At 42.5% G+C, this 20,612-nt stretch overlaps 3 protein-coding genes across 4 annotated transcripts in view; 2 read left to right on the top strand and 1 right to left on the bottom strand.

Annotated features, from left to right (window-relative positions):
• Position 1: 1 nt before the first annotated feature.
• On the bottom strand, positions 2–3,363 carry LOC112226122 (lymphocyte activation gene 3 protein). The gene is made up of 8 exons (XM_024390374.2): positions 3,050–3,363; positions 2,759–2,891; positions 2,272–2,480; positions 1,791–2,051; positions 1,341–1,646; positions 890–1,147; positions 452–573; positions 2–349 (listed from the first exon to the last, which is right to left on the bottom strand). The coding sequence occupies exons 1-8, from the start codon at positions 3,093–3,095 to the stop codon at positions 239–241; spliced, it is 1,446 nt and encodes a 481-aa protein (XP_024246142.2). The 5' UTR covers positions 3,096–3,363; the 3' UTR covers positions 2–238.
• Positions 3,364–13,764: 10,401 nt separating this feature from the next.
• On the top strand, positions 13,765–15,905 carry mrpl51 (mitochondrial ribosomal protein L51). 2 transcript variants are annotated; one of them, XM_024390426.2, is made up of 4 exons: positions 13,765–13,959; positions 14,251–14,339; positions 14,632–14,739; positions 15,326–15,905. In XM_024390426.2, the coding sequence occupies exons 2-4, from the start codon at positions 14,258–14,260 to the stop codon at positions 15,520–15,522; spliced, it is 387 nt and encodes a 128-aa protein (XP_024246194.2). In that variant the 5' UTR covers positions 13,765–13,959; positions 14,251–14,257; the 3' UTR covers positions 15,523–15,905. The 2 variants fall into 2 exon arrangements, with proteins under 2 accessions (XP_024246194.2, XP_042164591.1); XM_042308657.1 differs by lacking the exon at positions 13,765–13,959 and adding an exon at positions 13,971–14,113.
• A 610-nt stretch (positions 15,906–16,515) lies between these two features.
• The window catches only part of LOC121841314 (vesicle-associated membrane protein 1-like), an 11,894-nt gene continuing 7,797 nt past the window's right edge, over positions 16,516–20,612 (top strand). The window contains exons 1-2 of the mRNA XM_042308662.1: positions 16,516–17,306; positions 19,534–19,684. Coding sequence (XP_042164596.1) covers positions 17,305–17,306; positions 19,534–19,684 — 153 coding nt within the window. The 5' untranslated portion in view covers positions 16,516–17,304. The remainder of the gene's footprint in view (positions 17,307–19,533; positions 19,685–20,612) is intronic.

The raw sequence follows: 20,612 nt of genomic DNA on the forward strand, positions 1-20,612 counted from the left end.
GAAGTGTTTAGATAATTTTATTCTCAGTCATTATATTACAAAAGTCTAATAGGTGGTTAAGGTGCCAGTAGTGAAATATAAGGCATACATATACAAAATCAATCACATTTGTTTTGGTGAAAATATGAAAGAAACTGCTACAATTGTCTGCACTGAATTAATATGTACAAATACCACAATCTTCCAACTGATCATAGACATGTCAAATGATTTCAAATGTCATATTGCAGAGACTCGTCTATTTGGAGATCTCATCTTCTTTCACTCTGTTCCTCTCTCTGTCCTCTCTCTCATTAGCAATGGTGTGAACAATGGTCTCCAGGGCAGGGTACTGCAGGATCAGCTTGCGCTGTAGAGGAGATTAAATAACTATTACATAAACCTTTTAAAAACGTATTTTCCATGTCAACGTGGATTTAAGGAAAACACACACAGCTGTAGTTGAACGTACCCTCCGATAGTTCCTGTACATCTGCACCAAGACCAACAGCAGCACCAAGAGGAAGAAACCCAGGCCGGCTACCATGGCAACATAACTGGAAGAACCTGTCTCATTATCTCTCATCAGACCACCTGATCAACCAAGACAGAACAAGGATAGATTTTAGTTTACAGTTGAGTAATTTAGCAGAAGCTCTTATCCAGAGCAACTTACAGGAGCGATTAGAGCACATCCACAGATTTTTCACCTAGTCGGCGTGGGGATTCAAACGAGCCACCTTTCGGTTACTGGCACAACGCTCTTAACTGCTAGTCTACCTTCCGCCCCTGTGTCTAATTATGACAAATGTTTTACATCTTGCTGATATTTGTTGCATTTGAATTGTGTCTGCATCTATCTAGATCCATGCAAATAGACAGTGAATCAAAGTAGGCAGATAGGACTTACTCATCAGATGTAGGTGGTATGTCACGTTCCCTAGAACTCCTTTTTTCCCGTGGAATCGACAAGCCCATTCGCCAGAGTTCCTGTCTGTCACTCTGTTGATCCCCAGGACCCTCCCTTTCTGGACGGAGCTCTCTGATTGGGTGCCATTGAGGTCATAGGTCACTCGGACCCACTCGTATTCAGTGACCTCGCTGGCGTTGCTGAGGTGACAGGTTAGTGATACTGGGGCCTTCTGGGTAGATGGTGAGTTGCTGAGCACTGATTAGAGAGAACACACAGGATCGTCATTAGCATTGTGATTGCTAATTCTAAAGCACCATTTTCACATCTCATCTCAAACATTTACCTTAAATGCTTGCCATTTTGCAGAAAGGGACAACTCACATTAGGCATTGAAATGAGGAGACTGCTACAATATCATACCATCATCCATTTTTTATGCCTGGCTCACCTTGGGCAGTCACCAACTGCATCTCCTTGGTCACCCGGCGCCCCTCCACTGTCCCTGAGCACCTGTACCTGCCCCCGTCCCCCTGCCCCACTTGCCCCACACCCACAGACCTGTCCCAGGGAGGGAGGGATAGCAGGGAGGTCAGGTTGAAGGAGGGAGAGAGTGGGAGAGCAGAGCCAGAGGTGTCCAGTCTCTCCCAGGCTGTGTCTGATGGGGTGAGTCCAGTGGAGAACACACAGGGGAGGGTGACAGCAGACCCCACCTCAGCATACACCTTGGCACTGGAACTGGAGGGGTTAACGATACCTGAGCGAGAGAAGAGACGGGGGAAAACGATGGAGAGAAGGGAGGAAGACATAGAAAACTTAATATTAACCGTCTTCAATATATCAGCTGCATTTTAATGTTTTATTCCTTCCAAACATGACATCACCGTGTCTGAGCCCTCACCTCTTACTGTCAGGGCCGTGGTGGCCTTCCCTTGTTTCCTCCCTTTATGCACTACACAGCTCCAGTTACCCATCATGCCTGCAGATGCCTTGCTCTCCAAAACACTCGCCTGGTTCTTTGAAAGGACATAATCTGCACTGTCAGGGTAAACTCTCTTCTCGTTGAGCATCCAGCTCACTGTCGCCTCCTGTGGCCATGGAGAGACACTGCAAGTGATTGTCATTTTGTTGCCCTCCACTGGAGCAGGTGGGGAGATGGATACTGTGAAAGAAAGACATGGGTAAGTAAGAGCAATGAGATGTTAATCATATTCACAGGTTTATGATATGTGTGACTGTATGATAAACAGCAGATAAATATAGTTATACCTTGCTATTACAGCATGTAAATATCACTTTAAAATGACTGTAAATATCACTGAAAGTTCATTTAATTTTCCACACAGTATTTCATATAAGTTACTGTTATTTTAGCCCCTTACCTTTGATGACCCTGAGGAGGATCCTCTTAGAGAGGTTTTTCTCTCTGTCCTGCACCATGCAGGTGTACTTCCCGCTGTCCTCCTCCCTCACCTCCTTTATGTACAGGCTGTAGTCACCAGCTCCAACCTCTGAATGGGGGCATCGAACACGCTGGGCAGCTCCTATTCCCCAGTGCTCCAGTCCACTCTTTCCCTTTCTCCATACTGTCCTGAGAGAGAGGAAGAGATGCTACGTTTCAAACATGACACTTGTATTGTGCAGACATACAGATCAATAGCAATGCATTGCTATGCTCTCCTATAGAACACTGTCAATACAGAAAAATGTATTAAGAGATCAAGAGAAAGAAAGACCAGATAGAGAAAGATGAAAATGGGAATCTTTGAGGATATTGGAGTCACACAGGTAGACAGAGACAGAGAGGATGAGAGAGATGAATAAGGAGGAGAGCATGAAAGACATGGACCGAGAGAAAGGCAGTCGTACCCCTCAAGGTCCTTGCTCCAGAGGACGACGGCTGCAGAGGCGGAGGGAGAGCGACACGTGCAGGGTAACACTGCCTGGGACCCTGCCTCTGCGAACATCTCAGTATACTCAGACAGACACTGACACCGACCCCCTGAACAAATACACATACTGTCTGAATAAACACACATACCCAATCCTCCATCCGTAAGTACACATCAAAGCATGTCATAACATTTCTTTAAATCGGTTTAAATTGCAACACATTTTCATTTAAAAAACAATGACTACAGATCATCTGTACGATCTCACCTGTCACTAACAGGGATGTTCCCAAGAGAAGGAGAAACTGCCACATGGTCTCTTCTTTTCTCTTTTCTCCTTCCTTCTGACGTTTTGATCAACAGATTGTTGTTGCAAACCTAGCTTAGTATCTGTGTCCCTCTTTGATCTCTTGCTGTCGTGTGTGTTTCTGTCAATTGGGTCTGGGTATATAAAGGCCTGTAGGTGTGAGTTGTGGGAAGAGGGAGGTGCCTAAGCAGGTAGTCCCTCTCCTGGCCATGTGACATGAGCAACGAGACGGTCTCACTGACGCAACATGGAAAATGTCAGACAGCCACACAAACAGGGAATCCTACATGCTCCCTTCCACGGATTCTCTTTCTCTCTCTCTCTCTCTCCCCTCCCTCTCTTGCTCTCTCTCCCCCTCCCTCTCTCTCTCTCTCCCTCTCTCTCTCTCTCCCTCCCCTCTCTCTCTTTCTCTCTCCCCCTCCCCCTCTCTCTCTCTTTCCCTCCCCCTCTCTCTCCCTCCCCCTCATCTCTCTCTTGCTCTCTCTCTCTCTTTCTTTCTCCCCCTCCACCCCTCCTTTCTCTCTCTCTCTCTCTCTCTCTCTCCCCCTCTCTCTCTGCTCAAGTTACCTTACTGGTACACAGTGGTATAAAAAACACTGTATTACAAAAGATTCATCATATCATCAGAAACATGCAGTACTGTAATACACAGTATTGATATATTTATGTATTTCTACTCAGTGGAACTTACAGGAAGTACAGGGTTGCCAAAAGTGTGCACAGTCTAACCACTGTATCCTTCCACATTGATCAACATGCAGTTCTCACTGCTGAAAGTTACCAGCTCACCAGCATACATGGGAGGACAGGGCCGGTTCCAATAATGCAAGTCATTGAATGGTGGTTGGCTTTGTTTTGATGGAGAATACATGATGATGATGATGGAAGTCACTATCTCCCTTTACGTCTCTCTCTTTCTCGCTCTCTGCCTCAGTCATACAGGGCTATTCTGAAGTTTAGGGACAGTATTTGAGTTTATAGCATCAGGTTCCCATCATACCACCTACACTGCTCTATAGTTTCAGACACAGACTGTCAGTCAGACAGACAGACAGACAGACAGACGGACGTTAGGCGGACGTTAGGTGGATGGGTGGATGGATGGATAGTTAGATAGTTGAAATCGGAAGTTTACAAACACTTAGGTTGGATTCATTCAAACTTGTTTTTAAACCACTTCACACATTTCTTGTTAACAAACTATAGTTTTGGCAAGTTGGTTAGGACATCTACTTTGTGCATGACACAAGTCATTTTTCCATCAATTGTTAACAGACAGATTATTTAACTTTTAATTTGCTGTATCACAATTCCTGTGAGTCAGAAGTTTACATACACTAAGTTGACTGTGCTTTTAAACAGTTTGGAAAATTCCTGAAAATGATGTCATGGCTTTAGAAGCTTCTGTGAGGCTAATTGACATCATTTGAGTCAATTGGAGGTGTACCTGTGGATGTATTTTGAGGCCTACCTTCAAACACAGTACCTCTTTTCATCAAATCAAATCAAATCAAATCAAATTTTATTTGTCACATACACATGGTTAGCAGATGTTAATGCGAGTGTAGCGAAATGCTTGTGCTTCTAGTTCCGACAATGCAGTAATAACCAACAAGTAATCTAACTAACAATTCCAAAAAAAACTACTGTCATACACAGTGTAAGGGGATAAAGAATATGTACATAAGGATATATGAATGAGTGATGGTACAGAGCAGCATAGGCAAGATACAGTAGATGATATCGAGTACAGTATATACATATGAGATGAGTATGTAAACCAAGTGGCATAGTTAAAGTGGCTAGTGATACATGTATTACATAGGATGCAGTCGATGATATAGAGTACAGTATCAACGTATGCATATGAGATGAACAATGTAGGGTAAGTAACATTATATAAGGTAGCATTGTTTAAAGTGGCTAGTGATATATTTACATCATTTCCCATCAATTCCCATGATTAAAGTGGCTGGAGTAGAGTCAGTGTCATTGACAGTGTGTTGGCAGTAGCCACTCAATGTTAGTGGTGGCTGTTTAACAGTCTGATGGCCTTGAGATAGAAGCTGTTTTTCAGTCTCTCGGTCCCAGCTTTGATGCACCTGTACTGACCTCGCCTTCTGGATGGCAGCGGGGTGAACAGGCAGTGGCTCGGGTGGTTGATGTCCTTGATGATCTTTATGGCCTTCCTGTAGCATCGGGTGGTGTAGGTGTCCTGGAGGGCAGGTAGTTTGCCCCGGTGATGCGTTGTGCAGACCTCACTACCCTCTGGAGAGCCTTACGGTTGAGGGCGGTGCAGTTGCCATACCAGGCGGTGATACAGCCCGCCAGGATGCTCTCGATTGTGCATCTGTAGAAGTTTGTGAGTGCTTTTGGTGACAAGCCGAATTTCTTCAGCCTCCTGAGGTTGAAGAGGCGCTGCTGCGCCTTCCTCACGATGCTGTCTGTGTGAGTGGACCAATTCAGTTTGTCTGTGATGTGTATGCCGAGGAACTTAAAACTTGCTACCCTCTCCACTACTGTTCCATCGATGTGGATGGGGGTGTTCCCTCTGCTGTTTCCTGAAGTCCACAATCATCTCCTTAGTTTTGTTGACGTTGAGTGTGAGGTTATTTTCCTGACACCACACTCCGAGGGCCCTCACCTCCTCCCTGTAGGCCGTCTCGTCGTTGTTGGTAATCAAGCCTACCACTGTTGTGTCGTCCGCAAACTTGATGATTGAGTTGGAGGCGTGCATGGCCACGCAGTCGTGGGTGAACAGGGAGTACAGGAGAGGGCTCAGAACGCACCCTTGTGGGGCCCCAGTGTTGAGGAAGAGCGGAGGAGATGTTGTTGCCTACCCTCACCACCTGGGGGCGGCCCGTCAGGAAGTCCAGTACCCAGTTGCACAGGGCGGGGTCGAGACCCAGGGTCTCGAGCTTGATGACGAGCTTGGAGGGTACTATGGTGTTGAATGCCGAGCTGTAGTCGATGAACAGCATTCTCACATAGGTATTCCTCTTGTCCAGATGGGTTAGGGCAGTGTGCAGTGTGGTTGAGATTGCATCGTCTGTGGACCTATTTGGGCGGTAAGCAAATTGGAGTGGGTCAAGGGTGTCAGGTAGGGTGGAGGTGATATGGTCCTTGACTAGTCTCTCAAAGCACTTCATGATGACGGATGTGAGTGCTACGGGGCGGTAGTCGTTTAGCTCAGTTACCTTAGCTTTCTTGGGAACAGGAACAATGGTGGCCCTCTTGAAGCATGTGGGAACAGCAGACTGGTATAGGGATTGATTGAATATGTCCGTAAACACACCGGCCAGCTGGTCTGCGCATGCTCTGAGGGCGCGGCTGGGGATGCCGTCTGGGCCTGCAGCCTTGCGAGGGTTAACACGTTTAAATGTCTTACTCACTTCGGCTGCAGTGAAGGAGAGACCGCATGTTTCCGTTGCAGGCCGTGTCAGTGGCACTGTATTGTCCTCAAAGCGGGCAAAAAGTTATTTAGTCTGCCTGGGAGCAAGACATCCTGGTCCGTGACTGGGCTGGGTTTCTTCCTGTAGTCCGTGATTGACTGTAGACCCTGCCACATACCTCTTGTGTCTGAGCCGTTGAATTGAGATTCTACTTTGTCTCTGTACTGGCGCTTAGCTTGTTTGATAGCCTTGCGGAGGGAATAGCTGCACTGTTTGTATTCAGCCATGTTACCAGACACCTTGCCCTGATTAAAAGCAGTGGTTCGTGCCTTCAGTTTCACACGAATGCTGCCATCAATCCACGGTTTCTGGTTAGGGAATGTTTTAATCGTTGCTATGGGAACGACATCTTCAACGCACGTTCTAATGAACTCGCACACCGTATCAGCGTATTCGTCAATGTTGTTGTCTGACGCAATACGAAACATCTCCCAGTCCACGTGATGGAAGCAGTCTTGGAGTGTGGAGTCAGCTTGGTCGGACCAGCGTTGGACAGACCTCAGCGTGGGAGCTTCTTGTTTTAGTTTCTGTCTGTAGGCAGGGATCAACAAAATGGAGTCGTGGTCAGCTTTTCCTGGGGAAATCTCCACAAGTCTGGTTCATCCTTGGGAGCAATTTCCAAACGCCTGAAGGTACCGCGTTCATCTGTACAAACAATAGTACGCAAGTATAAACACCATGGAACCACGCAGCCATCATACCCCTCATCTTCTAGAGATGAACATACTTTGGTGCGACAAATGCAAATCAATCCCAGAACAACAGCAAAGGACCTTGTGAAGATGCTGGAGGAAACAGGTACAAAAGTATCTATATCCACAGTAAAGCAAGCCGAAGAACACCATCCCAACCGTGTCCCAATGGCAGCATCATGTTGTGGGGGTGCTTTGCTGCAGGAGGGACTGGTGCACTTCACAAAATAGATGGCATCATGAGGATGGAAAATTATGTGGATTTATTGAAGCAACATCTCAAGACATCAGTCAGGAAGTTAAAGCTTGGTTGCAAATGGGTCTTCCAAATGGACAATGACCCCAAGCATACTTCCAAAGTTGTGGCAAAATGGCTTATTTTTTTAAAATTATTATTTTACTAGGCAAGTGAGTTAAGAACAAATTCTTATTTTCAATGACAGCCTAGGATCAGGGGCAGAACGACAGATTTGTACTTTGTCAGCTCGGGGATTTGAGCTTGCAACCTTCCGGTTACTAGTCCAATGCTCTAACCACAAGGCTACCCTGCCGCCCCATGGCTTAAGGACAACAAAGTCAAGGTATTGGAGTGGCCATCACAAAGCCCTGACCTCATCCTATAGAAGATTTGTGGGCAGAACTGAAAAAGTGTGTGCGAGCAAGGAGGCCTACAAACCTGACTCAGTTACACCAGCTCTGTCAGGAGGAATGGACCAAAATTCACCCAACTTATTGTGGGAAGCATGTGGAAGGCTACCTGAAACGTTTGACCCAAGTTAAACAATTTATAGGCAATGCTACCAAATACTAATTGAGTGTATGTAAACTTCTGACCCACTGGGAATGTGATGAAAGAAATAAAAGCTGAAATAAATACTATTTATAATAAATACTATTTACTCTACTATTATTCTGACATTTCACATTCTTAAAATAAAGTGGTGATCCTAACTGACCTAAAACAGGGAATTTTTACTAGGATTAAATGTCAGGAATTGTGAAAAAATGAGTTTAAATGTATTTGGCTAGAGTGTATTAAACTTCTGACTTCAACTGTAGATGGATGGATGGATGGATGTATAGATGGATAGATGGATAGATGGAAATGTGTGGGTGAAGCCCCAAGAGATGTTTGTGTTCTTGTAGCTGCCATATTTCCCCCTGGTTCAGACAGCAGTGAATCTGTGTTGGACACATCTTTTAATATGTTTATCTCATCTATCAACCCCCTCACCCACTACTCTCTTCAAAACCTCAACACGTTTCCGTGTAAACATGTTGAGATCACAGGCTGTCTGTTTTTGGTGTATTAGGTGGCTCAGTCAGTACATTGGGACCACCACCCCCTCCTCCTCTCTCTTCTTGCTGGCTTTCAGGGTCTGTGAATCAGATTCGTGAGGTGGTCTTTCCTCCTGCTGATCTTTAAATGTATATACTGTATTTAAATAGACAGTTAGGCAGTGATGAGGGAAAGTCTTAAACAGACAGATGCCCCTCACATGGAAACAATAGATGACAATGATAATGAAAAAACCTACAGTATGCAAATCAACCTGATGTCGGAAAATATTTCAACCAGATATCTTCAGTAGAAATTTTTCAACGGGATAACTCATTTGTTCCTGTCCCTCTCTCTCATCACGTCACATAGCTCAATCTCAACCTCAATCCAGCACACTAATGTTACAAAGCTATAGGAATTAAAGTTCAAATCACTCTTAATTGTGCATAGCATTTTGATGTTGAATTTGTATTTGAATGAGCATTTTGTGGTTGGTCGATTTAAACTGGGCTCATATAGGCATACATCAAATACAACGAATCAAACTTTGAGCTGTGAATTATTTCAATACACTTCACTTCAGTGGACAGTGAATGAATGAGTGAATGAATGAATGAATGAATGAAATAAATTAGATTTTCGTGTCAAATTGCCAGTTGGTTGACACATAAACACTGTAATAGTTCACTGATCATTTTTCTTCCTGTGTTCTCTGCAGTGCGCATCACATAAAGAGTATGTCACGTCCTGACCTTAGATATCCTTTTAATTCTCTATTTGGTTAGGTCAGGGTGTGGCTAGGGTGGGCAATCTCTGTTTTCTATTTCTTTGTTAGCCGGGTATGGTTCCCGATCAGAGGCAGCTGTCTATCGTTGTCTCTGATTGGGGATCATACTTTGGCAGCTTCTTCCCACCTGTAGTTTGTGGGATCTTGTTTTGGTACTATGCTGTTTAGCCCTACTAAACTTTACGTTTTGTTTGTATTTGTTGCATTTTCAGTGTTCATTGAATAAATTGAAGATGTTCGTCTCCCCACGCTGCACCTTGGTCCAATCCTTCCATCAACGAGCGTAACAAATAAAAATTAAAAAAAGATTCTAAATCAATACATAATAGTAAATAAGGTTATCCAAACAATAATTGTATCCCTAGAGCAATAACAATGATACATACATACATACATACATACATACATACATACATACATACATACATACATACATACATACATACATACATACATACATACATACATACATACATACATACATACATACATACATACATACATACATACATACATACATACATACATACATACATACATACATACATACATACATACATACATACATACATACATACATACATACATACATACATACATACATACATACATACATATACAAACATATAAATACAGAAAAATGAAACAGAAGGCATTTGAACCCAGTCTGGCCATATCAGTAGGCTCCCATGGCCAGCCTTTTACTGGCAGCTGAGAGGAGGCGGATGAGTGATGAGATAAGCTAGATTGTCTGCTGAAAGAATGTGCAGAGCCTTCAGAAAGTATAACACCCTTTGATTTTTCCACATTTTGTTGTGTTACAAAGTGGGATTAAAATATATTTAATTGTAATTATTTTGTCAACTACCAAAAATACTCTAATGTCAAAGTGAAAGGAGAATTCTAACATTTGTAAAAACAAATATGAAAGATAAGTTTTCAACCCCCTGAGTCAATACATGTTAGAATCACCTTTGGCAGAGATTACAGCTGTGAGTCTTCCTGGGTAACTCTCTAACAGCTTTCCACAACTGGATTGTGTAAAGATGGCCCATTATTCTTTTAAAAATTCTTCAAGTTCTGTCAAATTGTTTGTTGATCATTGAATACGTTTACATGCACACTAATAATTCAATATTAAACTGATTATGGCGGTAGGCCGAGTATGGCAATAGTCATGTAAACACTTTAACCAATCAATCAAATGTATTTATAAAGCCCTTTTTACATCAGCAGATGTCACAACGTGCTATACAGAAACCCAGCCTAAAACCCCTAACAGCAAGCAATGCAGATGTACAGTAGAAGCACGGTGGCTAGGAAACACTCCCTAGAAAGGCAGGAACCTAGGAAGAAACCTAGAGAAAACCCAGGCTCTGAGGGGTGGCCAGTCCTCTTCTGGCTGTGCCAGGTGGCGATAGTACATGTCCATTAAGGCCAGATGACCAGCATCATCATTCAGAGGTTGAGACAGCAGGTGCGGTAGAGAGAGGTAGAACGTCCGGTGAACAGGTCAGGGTTCCATAGTCGCAGGCAGAACAGTTGAAACTGGAGCAGCAGCATGACCAGGTGGACTGGGGACAGCTAGGAGTCATGAGACCAGGTAGTCCTGAGGCATGGTCCTAGGGCTCAGATCCTCTGGGAGGGGAGGAAGAGAGGGAGAGTGAGACAATTAGAGGGAGCACACTTAAATTCACACAGGACACCAGATAAGACAGGATAATTACACCAGATATAAAAGACTGACCCTAGGCCCCGGCACATAGACTATTGCAGCGTAGATACTGGAGGCCGACGCAGGGAGGGGTCAAGGGACACTGTTTACAGTGCATTAGGAAAGTATTCAGACCCCTTGACTTTTTTCAAATGTTGTAAACGTTTTAAACAAACTATTATAATAATCTGACTGTGCATGCAACTGTACACACTGCTAGACAGCCAATTTCAGGTCTTGCCATAGATTTTCAAGCAGATTTAAGTCAAAACTGTAACCTGGTCACTCAGGAACATTCACTGTCTTCTTGGTAAGTAACTCCAGTGTAGATTTGGTCTTGTGTTTTAGGTTATTGTCCTGATGAAAGGTAAATATTTTATCTCCCAGAGTCTGGTGGAAAGCAGACTAAACCAGATTTTCCTCTAGAATTTTGCCTGTGCTTAGCTCCATCCCGTTAATTTTTTTTATCCTGAAAAACTCCCCAGTACTTAACAATTACAAACGATTACATACCCATAACATGATGCAGCCACCACTATGCTTGAAAATGTGGAGAGTGGTACTCAGTAGTGTGTTGTGTTAGATTTGCTCCAAACATAACACTTTGTATTCAGGACAAGAAGTTAATTGCTTTGCCACATTTTTTTGCAGTATTACTTTGGTGCCTTGTTGCAAACAGGATGCATGTCTTGGAATATTTTTTATTCTGTACAGGTTTCCTTTTTTTATTACTCTGTCAGTTACTGTAGGTTAGTATTGCAGAGTAACTACAATGTTGTTAATCCATCCTCAGTTTTCTCCCATCACAGCCATTAAACTCTGTAACTGTTTTAAAGTCACCATTGGCTTCAGCTGTTTCCTTCCTCTCCGTCAACTGAGTAGGAAGGACGCTTGTATCTTTGTAGTGACTGGGTCTATTTATACACCATTCAAAGTGTAATTAATAACTTCACCATGTTCAAAGGGATATTCTTCAATGTCTGCTTCTTCTTTTTTAAATTCAGGCTGTAACACAATAAATTGTGGAAGAAATGTAGGGGTGTGAATACTTTCTGAAGGCACTGTATATTACATTGTTCTGTTCTGTTCAGCTGATTTTGAATCCAGATGTTGAACCTGAAGGTCTACAGTTATCTACAGTACACTCAGTGGTGGAAAAAGTACCCAGTTGTCATACTTGAGTAAAAGCATAGATTCCTTAATAGAAGTTACTCAAGTAAAATTGAAAGTCAGCCAGTAAAATACTTATTGAGTAAAAGTATACAAGTATTTGGTTTTAAATATACTTAAGTATCAAAAGTAAAAGTATAAATCATTTAAAATTCCTTATATTAATCTAAACAAAATGTATTTGTCACATGTACCGAATAAAACAGGTGCAGACCTTGCTGTGAAATGCTTACTTACAAACCCTTAACCAACGATGCATTTAAGAAAAATAGAGTTAGGAAAATATTTACTAAATAAACTAAAGTAACATAATAAAATAACAATAACGAGGCAACAGTATATATACGGGGTACCTAGTCAATGTTCTGGGGAACAGGTTAGTCGAGGTAATTGAGGTAATATGTACATGAACGTAGGAGTAAAGGTGCAAAGCCGACAGCACAATTTTCTTGTTTTAAAGTGTATGGACAGCCAAGTGCACACACTAACACTCAGACATAATTTACAAAAGATGCATTTGTGTTAAGTGAGTCCAAGGAGGCAGTAGGGACGACCACGTGTTCTCTTGATAAGTGCAAGAATTTGACCATATTCCTGTCCTGCTAAGCATTCAAAATGTACTTTTGGTTGTCAGGGAAAATGTATGGCGTAAAAAGTACAGTATTGTCTTTAAGAATGTAGTGGAGTAAGTAAAAGTTGTCCAAAATAAAAATAGTAAAGTACAGATACCCTCAAAAACTATTTAAATATTACTTTAAAGTATTTTTACTGAAGTACTTTACACCACTGAGTACACTTTGTGTACACAGATTTTTTTTTTTAAACAGCTATGTAGAACAATGATACACCAGGCTGTAAAGTCTCAATAAATGCAGCTATTATTCTCTCAAACTGTTTAGTTTGAATGTTTGGGTTTTTAAATACATGGGTTTGTTTAAAAAAAAGCATTTAAAAATAAATCCCATTTCTTACCTATCCACAATAATCATTCATATCACAAGTTATTATTGATAGAATATCTCCTCTGCCATATAACATGAGACATTCTTCATATAAAGATTCCAAAATGGGCTTTCCTGTACATTGCACTTGTGCAAATGCTTTGTAAACCCGGCCAGTAGATTTACCAAAACATGCAGCCCCCTGCAATATTATCACAACATCTGGGCATGCATGAGTATCAGAAGTCAATATAGGTGTCGGGCCATCAATGGAATGTTGTTATATTTTTAGTAATGTGTTTTTCATTTTTATTTTCCGCTGAAGGACACTGACGTCAAAGCAGAACTGAAAATTAGACCGAATTAATTTCTGCTGCGCTTGCTTCTTTGAAACAGACGCCTTATTCCAGTCAGCTGTTTTTGTTATAGTAAGACTGAAACCAACACAAGGTGTGAGTGTGTCTTCATAGTGTTTATGCGTATGTGGTGTGGGGAAATGTATGAACTGAATGTGTCCACCTAGTGGATAAAATGTAGTCTACAGTAGTTCAGTTTGTAGACCTTCAAAAAAATGAAAGCCCTATGAACAGATAATTGTGATGCGGATGTTTAGGAGTTTTACGGTAAATACGCGTTGCATCATGGGAATAATAGTAAAATGGAGGTGCCCGTATGGCATGCATGACTTTATACATGTCGACGCTTTAAAACGTGAATTTCGATTTGTCTATAGTTAATGAACAGCTATTAATGCGGCCCTTTGTTTTGTATTAGATTTGTATTACCATATTAGCTTGACGACTACAAGGTCATAAAGACGTGCAACGCTTCAGGTAAACATGGTCTTGCCTGTTTGCTACGCTAGCTGGCTGAGCTAGCTTAGCTAGGTCAACTTGTAGACAAAGAGGAACATATTTTTATTTTAGCTACAGTAGCTACCTCTCTTGTTTTTGCAAACATTGTACCTAATATTACACTAGTAGCTAGGTAAGTTACTAGGCTGTGGCAATATGTTTTGTAGTGTCATATGCTGTACTGTACATTTTCTTATTTAGTTATCTAGTAAGTTTTAGCTAGCTATTTTACCTTTCAACAATGACTGACGACCTCTGTGTGTATTTCAGGTGAGCCATGTCTCTGTTGAGAGGGTGGCTGAAGGCTGGGGTGTCTCTTTGCCACTCCACACTACAAACAACCAGACAGATAGGCACTGGTATGTGTATAATACATTGAAATTCAGATGCAATGTTTTGTAGCTGCTGTAAATGTCATAATAGGCCTATTTTGTGAGCTCACAATTTTCCAACCAGGGCCCTGTGAATTTGATACGTCATACCAAGGCTATCTGTTTTAATGTATGTACTACAAACAGTACACTGAAACATTAGGTGTCATACAATCGTTGTTTATACTGTAGCATTAGTCATTATAGTTATTCTTGTCAATTTAACATTCTATTGGTACTGGAAGTAGCCCAGCTAATGAGATCAAAATGTGTGTTACAGGTGTGTGCTGTCCAGTCCGTATGAATGCCATTCCTGAGCTGAAGAAGGTGGACAGGTGGACTGAGAAGAGGAGCATGTTTGGGGTTTATGACAACATAGGAATTTTAGGTAATTGAGAAGTTATCAGCATCAAATCATAGCTCATTTGACCTGATGTCAAGACATTGAGTTGATGCATAACTTTCATATCTTTATGAAAGTGCTGTCCAGTCTCTTGGGACTCGAACCATTTCAGCAACATGACACTGTCCTCTGGACTAACTTAAAATATACTCTTGGTTACCAGGTAGATATGAAAATGGACACATGATGAAAATGTCACTTTTGCCCCCCTGCTAAAACTGTAATGTAAGGCTTTTGCCATATTGCCAGTTGATACAAAATGGTACAGTGCTGTCTTTTTGGGGTTAAACCAATTCCAGCACCATGGCACTGTCCACAAGTGATGCCCAGTCTCTAGGGGGGCTCAAACCATTTCAGCACCATGGCACTGTCCACAAGTACTGCCCAATCTGAGGCTAAAACCATTTCAGTTTCAGCGACATGCTGCTGTCCACAAGTGCTGTCCAGTTTCTATGGGGTTTGACGCATTTCGGCACCATTGCACTGTACATAGGCACGTGTCGAACTACACACACACACACACACTCTCTCTCCTATAACAGGCCTTACATCTCTAACGCGTTGTCTGTAGGTGACTTCAAAGCCCACCCTAAGGATCTGATCATCGGGCCGGTCTGGGTGAAGGGTTTCCGTGGCAATGAGCTGCAGCGTCTGACGAGGAAGAAGAGGATGGTAGGAGACAGGATGATGATGCAGGACAAACATGATATGGAGAAGAGGATCCGCTTCCTCTATCGACACTTCAACCGCTTTGGGAAACATCGCTGATCTGATCTGGGACTGAGCGGTCTGGCTAACAATGCTAAACGACTACTGTACTAACACCTGCCCACTGGACCACATTCAGACTCTAAAGAGAGAAATGTGAGCTACTCAGTTATGCCACTTAGATTTATATCAGCCCCTTATTTTCACCATTTGGTAAGAGGAAGCTGATTGTACATTTTCTGTTAAGTTGACAGCTGGAAAATGTTGGATTCATTTAGTATTGTACTAAATCAACACGCACATCTGTAAAATACATGTTTTGAACCACACAAAAATGTGATGCTCTATGGTCGGTTAATATTATCACATTGGGGACTAATGTAAGTCATGTTGTGGGTATACCATGTGTTGTGTAAGATGATAATAAACAGAAGCTCATTACATTTGAGTGATTTTTATTGTAAGCCTACATTAGTATTTGACCTTAAGGTAGTTAGTTATTTTTACCTAAATTATTGATCCATGTGAATGTGCCTATAGCAGTAATTGATATATATATATTCAATAATCAATCAGTTAGCCAAATATTATATTTGACTAAGCATTCCACATATTAAATTGCCCCACGGCGTGGCTAGCACGTTTTCAAAGCAACCGACGACCGGGTTATATTGATCCATACCACAGCTCACTGCTGTGCAATAACGTTTGCACTGCGTCCTCTCTCATTTTGTATTAATGTACTATAGAGGAATAACCGAGTTGTGGTCATGAGGAAACGAGTAACTCAAACATAGGGACAGATAGTGAGTAGTCTACAACTGGGTGTTCGTGAGAGGCCTAGTCGTCCCGGTGGAGAACGGAGCACTTACAAGCCAGAGCGCGCGTGTGTGTGGGGGGGTTTTGCGGAGTCAACATTCTGTACCAAGCAATGTACCGCAGTGTCGTCCTGCCGCCCTATCCGACACAGAGAAAACTGCAGTACTGCAAAGTGTGGAGAGAGAGAAAGGGGAGCGCAAGAAAGAGGAGGGAGGGGGCTGGGAAAGAGGTACCGCACCATCGTTATGAGTCCAACTGGAGAGAGAGAGGGGAAGGGGAGCGACGCATTATTGCAGTATAGTGCCATCACACAAACACACTAACGAAATTAGCGCACTAACCCACAAACCGACACACACAGATACGCTTCCACACACTCGCCGGGAGAGGGGGAACAACGGTGGTGTTAGATAATTCTGAAATTAGACCACCGGAAAATAGTGAAATTATATAATTGGGTAATCTAAAGGAACATGAAATCAGTTGTGTTTAGTTTTGAAGGGGAACGTGCAACCTAAACCATTGGTGTGATTTTGAGCATCTCGACTCAGCATTCTTGGAATATCACGACTTCTCTTGCATAGATTTATTATCTAAAGAAATTCGCCAAGCATCCTTGGATTTATCTCTTATGGATTCTACGAACTGAAATTGAGAATCTGTGCATCAGCCGTATTCACTTTCAACCTCTTATACCGCTGCCTTTCTTCGAGCGAATTATTACCCGACGCTTGCCTGGGTATTGCGGTACTTTGGGGATGATTTGCGTTGCTAAAGCATTGCTTTGAGATTACTGCATCAGCTTCTGCATCCGTTTGTTATTAACGCATCAATTTAATCAGTCGAGTCTCTGAGGTTCTGGACATATTTGGACGTCAGCAGAGGTTTTTCCCATTGCTTTTTTGTGATTTCGCTTTTAAAATTTTTGACTTTAGACCCTTCGCCCTTCGTCTCTCGCGCTCTCTCTCTCGCCCCCCCCACCGCTCACTGACAGTGAGTCAGTTCCAAGCAGCTGCATAGAAGATGTGAGTATCAATGCAGGGCTTCCTCTTTTTTACTTATTCTATTGATTTGTTCTATTCACTAAACATGTTTTATTCTAATATGTTGAGTATTTATATCATGTTGTCAGGCTCTTTCTATGCTCTATTGATTTGTTCTAGCTTAATGTATTTTGCTGACGCAAGTCTTTTTCGTCACAGCAGCTCTGAATAATGGATCTCGTCTACTGTAGTTGATTACCCTCAGTCCTCTTCTGGGCTTCAAAACAAATTCATTTTTTGAATGATTATTTTAATTAATAATTGGCTTATTTCAGCTGAAATTATGTTTTCTTTCTTTATACTATGGGGTTTGAACCATATGGTTCTAGGGACTTCCAGGTTATCAAATGTCTGTGAAGTATTAGAAAATCAATATCAATGTGAACGGATTGGTCTGAGCTGAGCAGGATGTTTGTCTTCTTCTCCTGTTACAGGAGGAAATACAGTAGGGTGCTACGCATGACATCTGGGATGTTTGTCTTCTTCTCCTGTTACAGGAGGAAATACAGTAGGGTCCTACGCATGACATCTGGGATGTTTGTCTTCTTCTCCTGTTACAGGAGGAAATACAGTAGGGTCCTACGCATGACATCTGGGATGTTTGTCTTCTTCTCCTGTTACAGGAGGAAATACAGTAGGGTCCTACGCATGACATCTGGGATGTTTGTCTTCTTCTCCTGTTACAGGAGGAAATACAGTAGGGTCCTACGCATGACATCTGGGATGTTTGTCTTCTTCACCTGTTACAGGAGGAAATACAGTAGGGTCCTACGCATGACATCTGGGATGTTTGTCTTCTTCTCCTGTTACAGGAGGAAATACAGTAGGGTCCTACGCATGACATCTGGGATGAGACTGTCCTGCACCTGCAGTATAGAACAAGTTCATGCCTTTCAAATGATGGCTATATTCTTCATGCAATAGTTGCCTGTACTGTATATTTGGCTATTTTCAATAGTCTGAGTCAGGACCAACACCCACATAGGAGTCCATGGATGCTGTCTGTGTTAGAACGCTCCCCCTCTCACCCCTCCCCTTTCCCTCATCACCCCTCCTCCCCCTCTCTTTCGCCTTCTCTGAACCAAATTAGTTGTTTGTCCCATCTTTTAACCCTTCTTAGTTTTCTCTCTATTCTCTCCTTTTATTCCCTTTCTCCTTATCCCTCTCTCTTAATCTCCCTCTTCTCTCCAATCTCTCCTGTTCACCATCTCTACAGCCCCCCTTACTTTTCTTTTGGCCTTTCCTCTCATCCTCCTCTTCTTATCTCCATTTTGCTTAATCTGACTCTCTCTCTCCATCTCTCTCTGTCCCCCTCTCCACTCTCGTTCTCTTTCTTTCTTTCTCTTTCTCTTTCTTTTTCTCTTTCTTTTTCTCTTTCTTTCTTTCTTTCTTTCTTTCTTTCTTTCTTTCTTTCTTTCTTTCTTTCTTTCTTTCTTTCTTTCTTTCTTTCTTTCTTTCTTTCTTTCTTTCTTTCTTTCTTTCTTTCTTCTTTCTCTCTCTCTCTCTCTCTCTCTCTCTCTCTCTCTCTCTCTCATTCTGTCTCCCCCTCTCTCTCTCATTCTGTCTCCCCCCTCTCTCTCGTTCTGTCTCTCCCCCTCTCTCCATCTCTCTCTGTCTCAGGAAGGCATCTATCCCATGTACAACTCTGACTTTATCCCCTTTATTCTCCTCACCAACAGCTTTTCTCCTTTCTGTACCTCATCATTCATCTTTCTAATGCATCGCATTAGTGAAAACCAAGACTGTTCTCAGGGCATTCTCCCAATATTCTATGAAAAGTCACTTCTGTTAGTCAAAACCGGCAGACCTGCCCCGAGAACAGTCTTTAGCTCATATCCCTTATTTCCTCTTCCTCCTCCACTTTCCCCTCTCCTCATTATACCTGCCCTTCTGTGTTTTTAAACGTTTAATCTAAATGTCTTTTATCACTGAGTACTGTTATCAAGGCTTATTTTTTGAAAAAAGTTTGAGTTACAACACCTCTAAAATGTAGTTGTTTCAGCTTGATTGCTAAATGTAAAATGTCCTTCTCCTCCCCTTCCCCCTCTCCCTCACATCTGTCTCTTCTCTTCCTCTCCCCTTTCTCATCTCCCCATTTATTTTTCTTCCCCTTCCTCATCTCTCTTCCCGTCTCCCACCTTCCCCCCGCCTATCCCTCGCTTTCCCCATCTCTTCTCTCTGTCCCTTCCTACCTCTCTCCCCTTCCCAGGTCTGCCCCAGATGCTGCTCCCCCAGCTGGACCTCCCGGAGCCCCAGGGGCCCCAGGAGCAGATGGAGCCCCAGGTGGAGGGCCCCCACCCCCTCCTCCCAACACCTCCAGCAACCGCAGGCTACAACAGACACAGGCCCAAGTGGAGGAGGTGAGCTAGTGTGACACGCACATACAGTACCAACCAACCTGCTCCGGGTTTCGATACCATGCTCCTAACAGTACTCCCACTCGTGCCAAATCATATAGTACAACATTTTAAAATACAGCAAGTAGCTAGCTTGTCAATCTGGGATTGACGTCACAGCATGAGACAACTAGCAGCAATTAGGCCAGATCTGGGCTGCATTTCCAGTTGCTCCCTGCTCTCTGCACTCATTCACTCTCCTTGGTGTAAGCAATAGCGCCACCTAGTTCCCCCCTTTTTGCTTTCATTTATCCAATTCAATGAAATAGGGGAAGGGAAGGAATGAGGGCAGAAGTAAAGGAAGAACCTTCTGGACTGAAATGCAGTCCCGAGTCAAGCTGTAGAAACAGAGCTGACATTCTTTGATTGTTGGGAAATCTAAAAATAGAGTAGCATAGTCTACTCTACAATGCAATTTGATTTGTTTTACGATTTATTTCAGTAATGCTTTGGCTATCCAGTCTCCGTTAGGGTGTGGGGGTGTGGCTTTCTGGGATCAACATGATATTCCATCGACCTGACAACATTAATTTGTCATTTTATTGCTGTGTGTTTGTGGTGTGTGCATAATGAATGAAGTGCTGAGAAATGTTGTAACAACTATTCCAAAATACAATACCCAAGATATCAATTTGGCTAGCATACAATACAACATGGCTAGCATACAATACAACATGGCTAGCATACAATACAACATGGCTAGCATACAATACAACATGGCTAGCATACAATACAACATGGCTAGCATACAATACAACATGGCTAGCATACAATACAACATGGCTAGCATACATTACAACATGGCTAGCATACAATACAACATGGCTAGCATACAATACAACATGGCTAGCATACAATACAACATGGCTAGCATACAATACAACATGGCTAG

Source organism: Oncorhynchus tshawytscha, linkage group LG03, assembly GCF_018296145.1.
Source record: "Oncorhynchus tshawytscha isolate Ot180627B linkage group LG03, Otsh_v2.0, whole genome shotgun sequence".
Lineage (NCBI taxonomy): Eukaryota > Metazoa > Chordata > Actinopteri > Salmoniformes > Salmonidae > Oncorhynchus > Oncorhynchus tshawytscha.

What these genes read in the sequence shown, in the direction of transcription:
- mrpl51 (XM_024390426.2), top strand. Translation starts at nt 14,258, where the DNA reads ATGTCTCTGTTGAGAGGGTGGCTGAAGGCTGGGGTGTCTCTTTGCCAC. An exon ending in AACCAGACAGATAGGCACTG is followed by an intron (nt 14,340 to 14,631) that starts GTATGTGTATAA and finishes TGTGTGTTACAG; the next exon opens with GTGTGTGCTGTCCAGTCCGT. An exon ending in TGACAACATAGGAATTTTAG is followed by an intron (nt 14,740 to 15,325) that starts GTAATTGAGAAG and finishes CGTTGTCTGTAG; the next exon opens with GTGACTTCAAAGCCCACCCT.
- LOC112226122 (XM_024390374.2), bottom strand. Translation starts at nt 3,095, where the DNA reads ATGTGGCAGTTTCTCCTTCTCTTGGGAACATCCCTGTTAGTGACAG. An exon ending in ATACCACCTACATCTGATGA is followed by an intron (nt 574 to 889) that starts GTAAGTCCTATC and finishes TTGGTTGATCAG; the next exon opens with GTGGTCTGATGAGAGATAAT. An exon ending in TGTACAGGAACTATCGGAGG is followed by an intron (nt 350 to 451) that starts GTACGTTCAACT and finishes TCTCCTCTACAG; the next exon opens with CGCAAGCTGATCCTGCAGTA.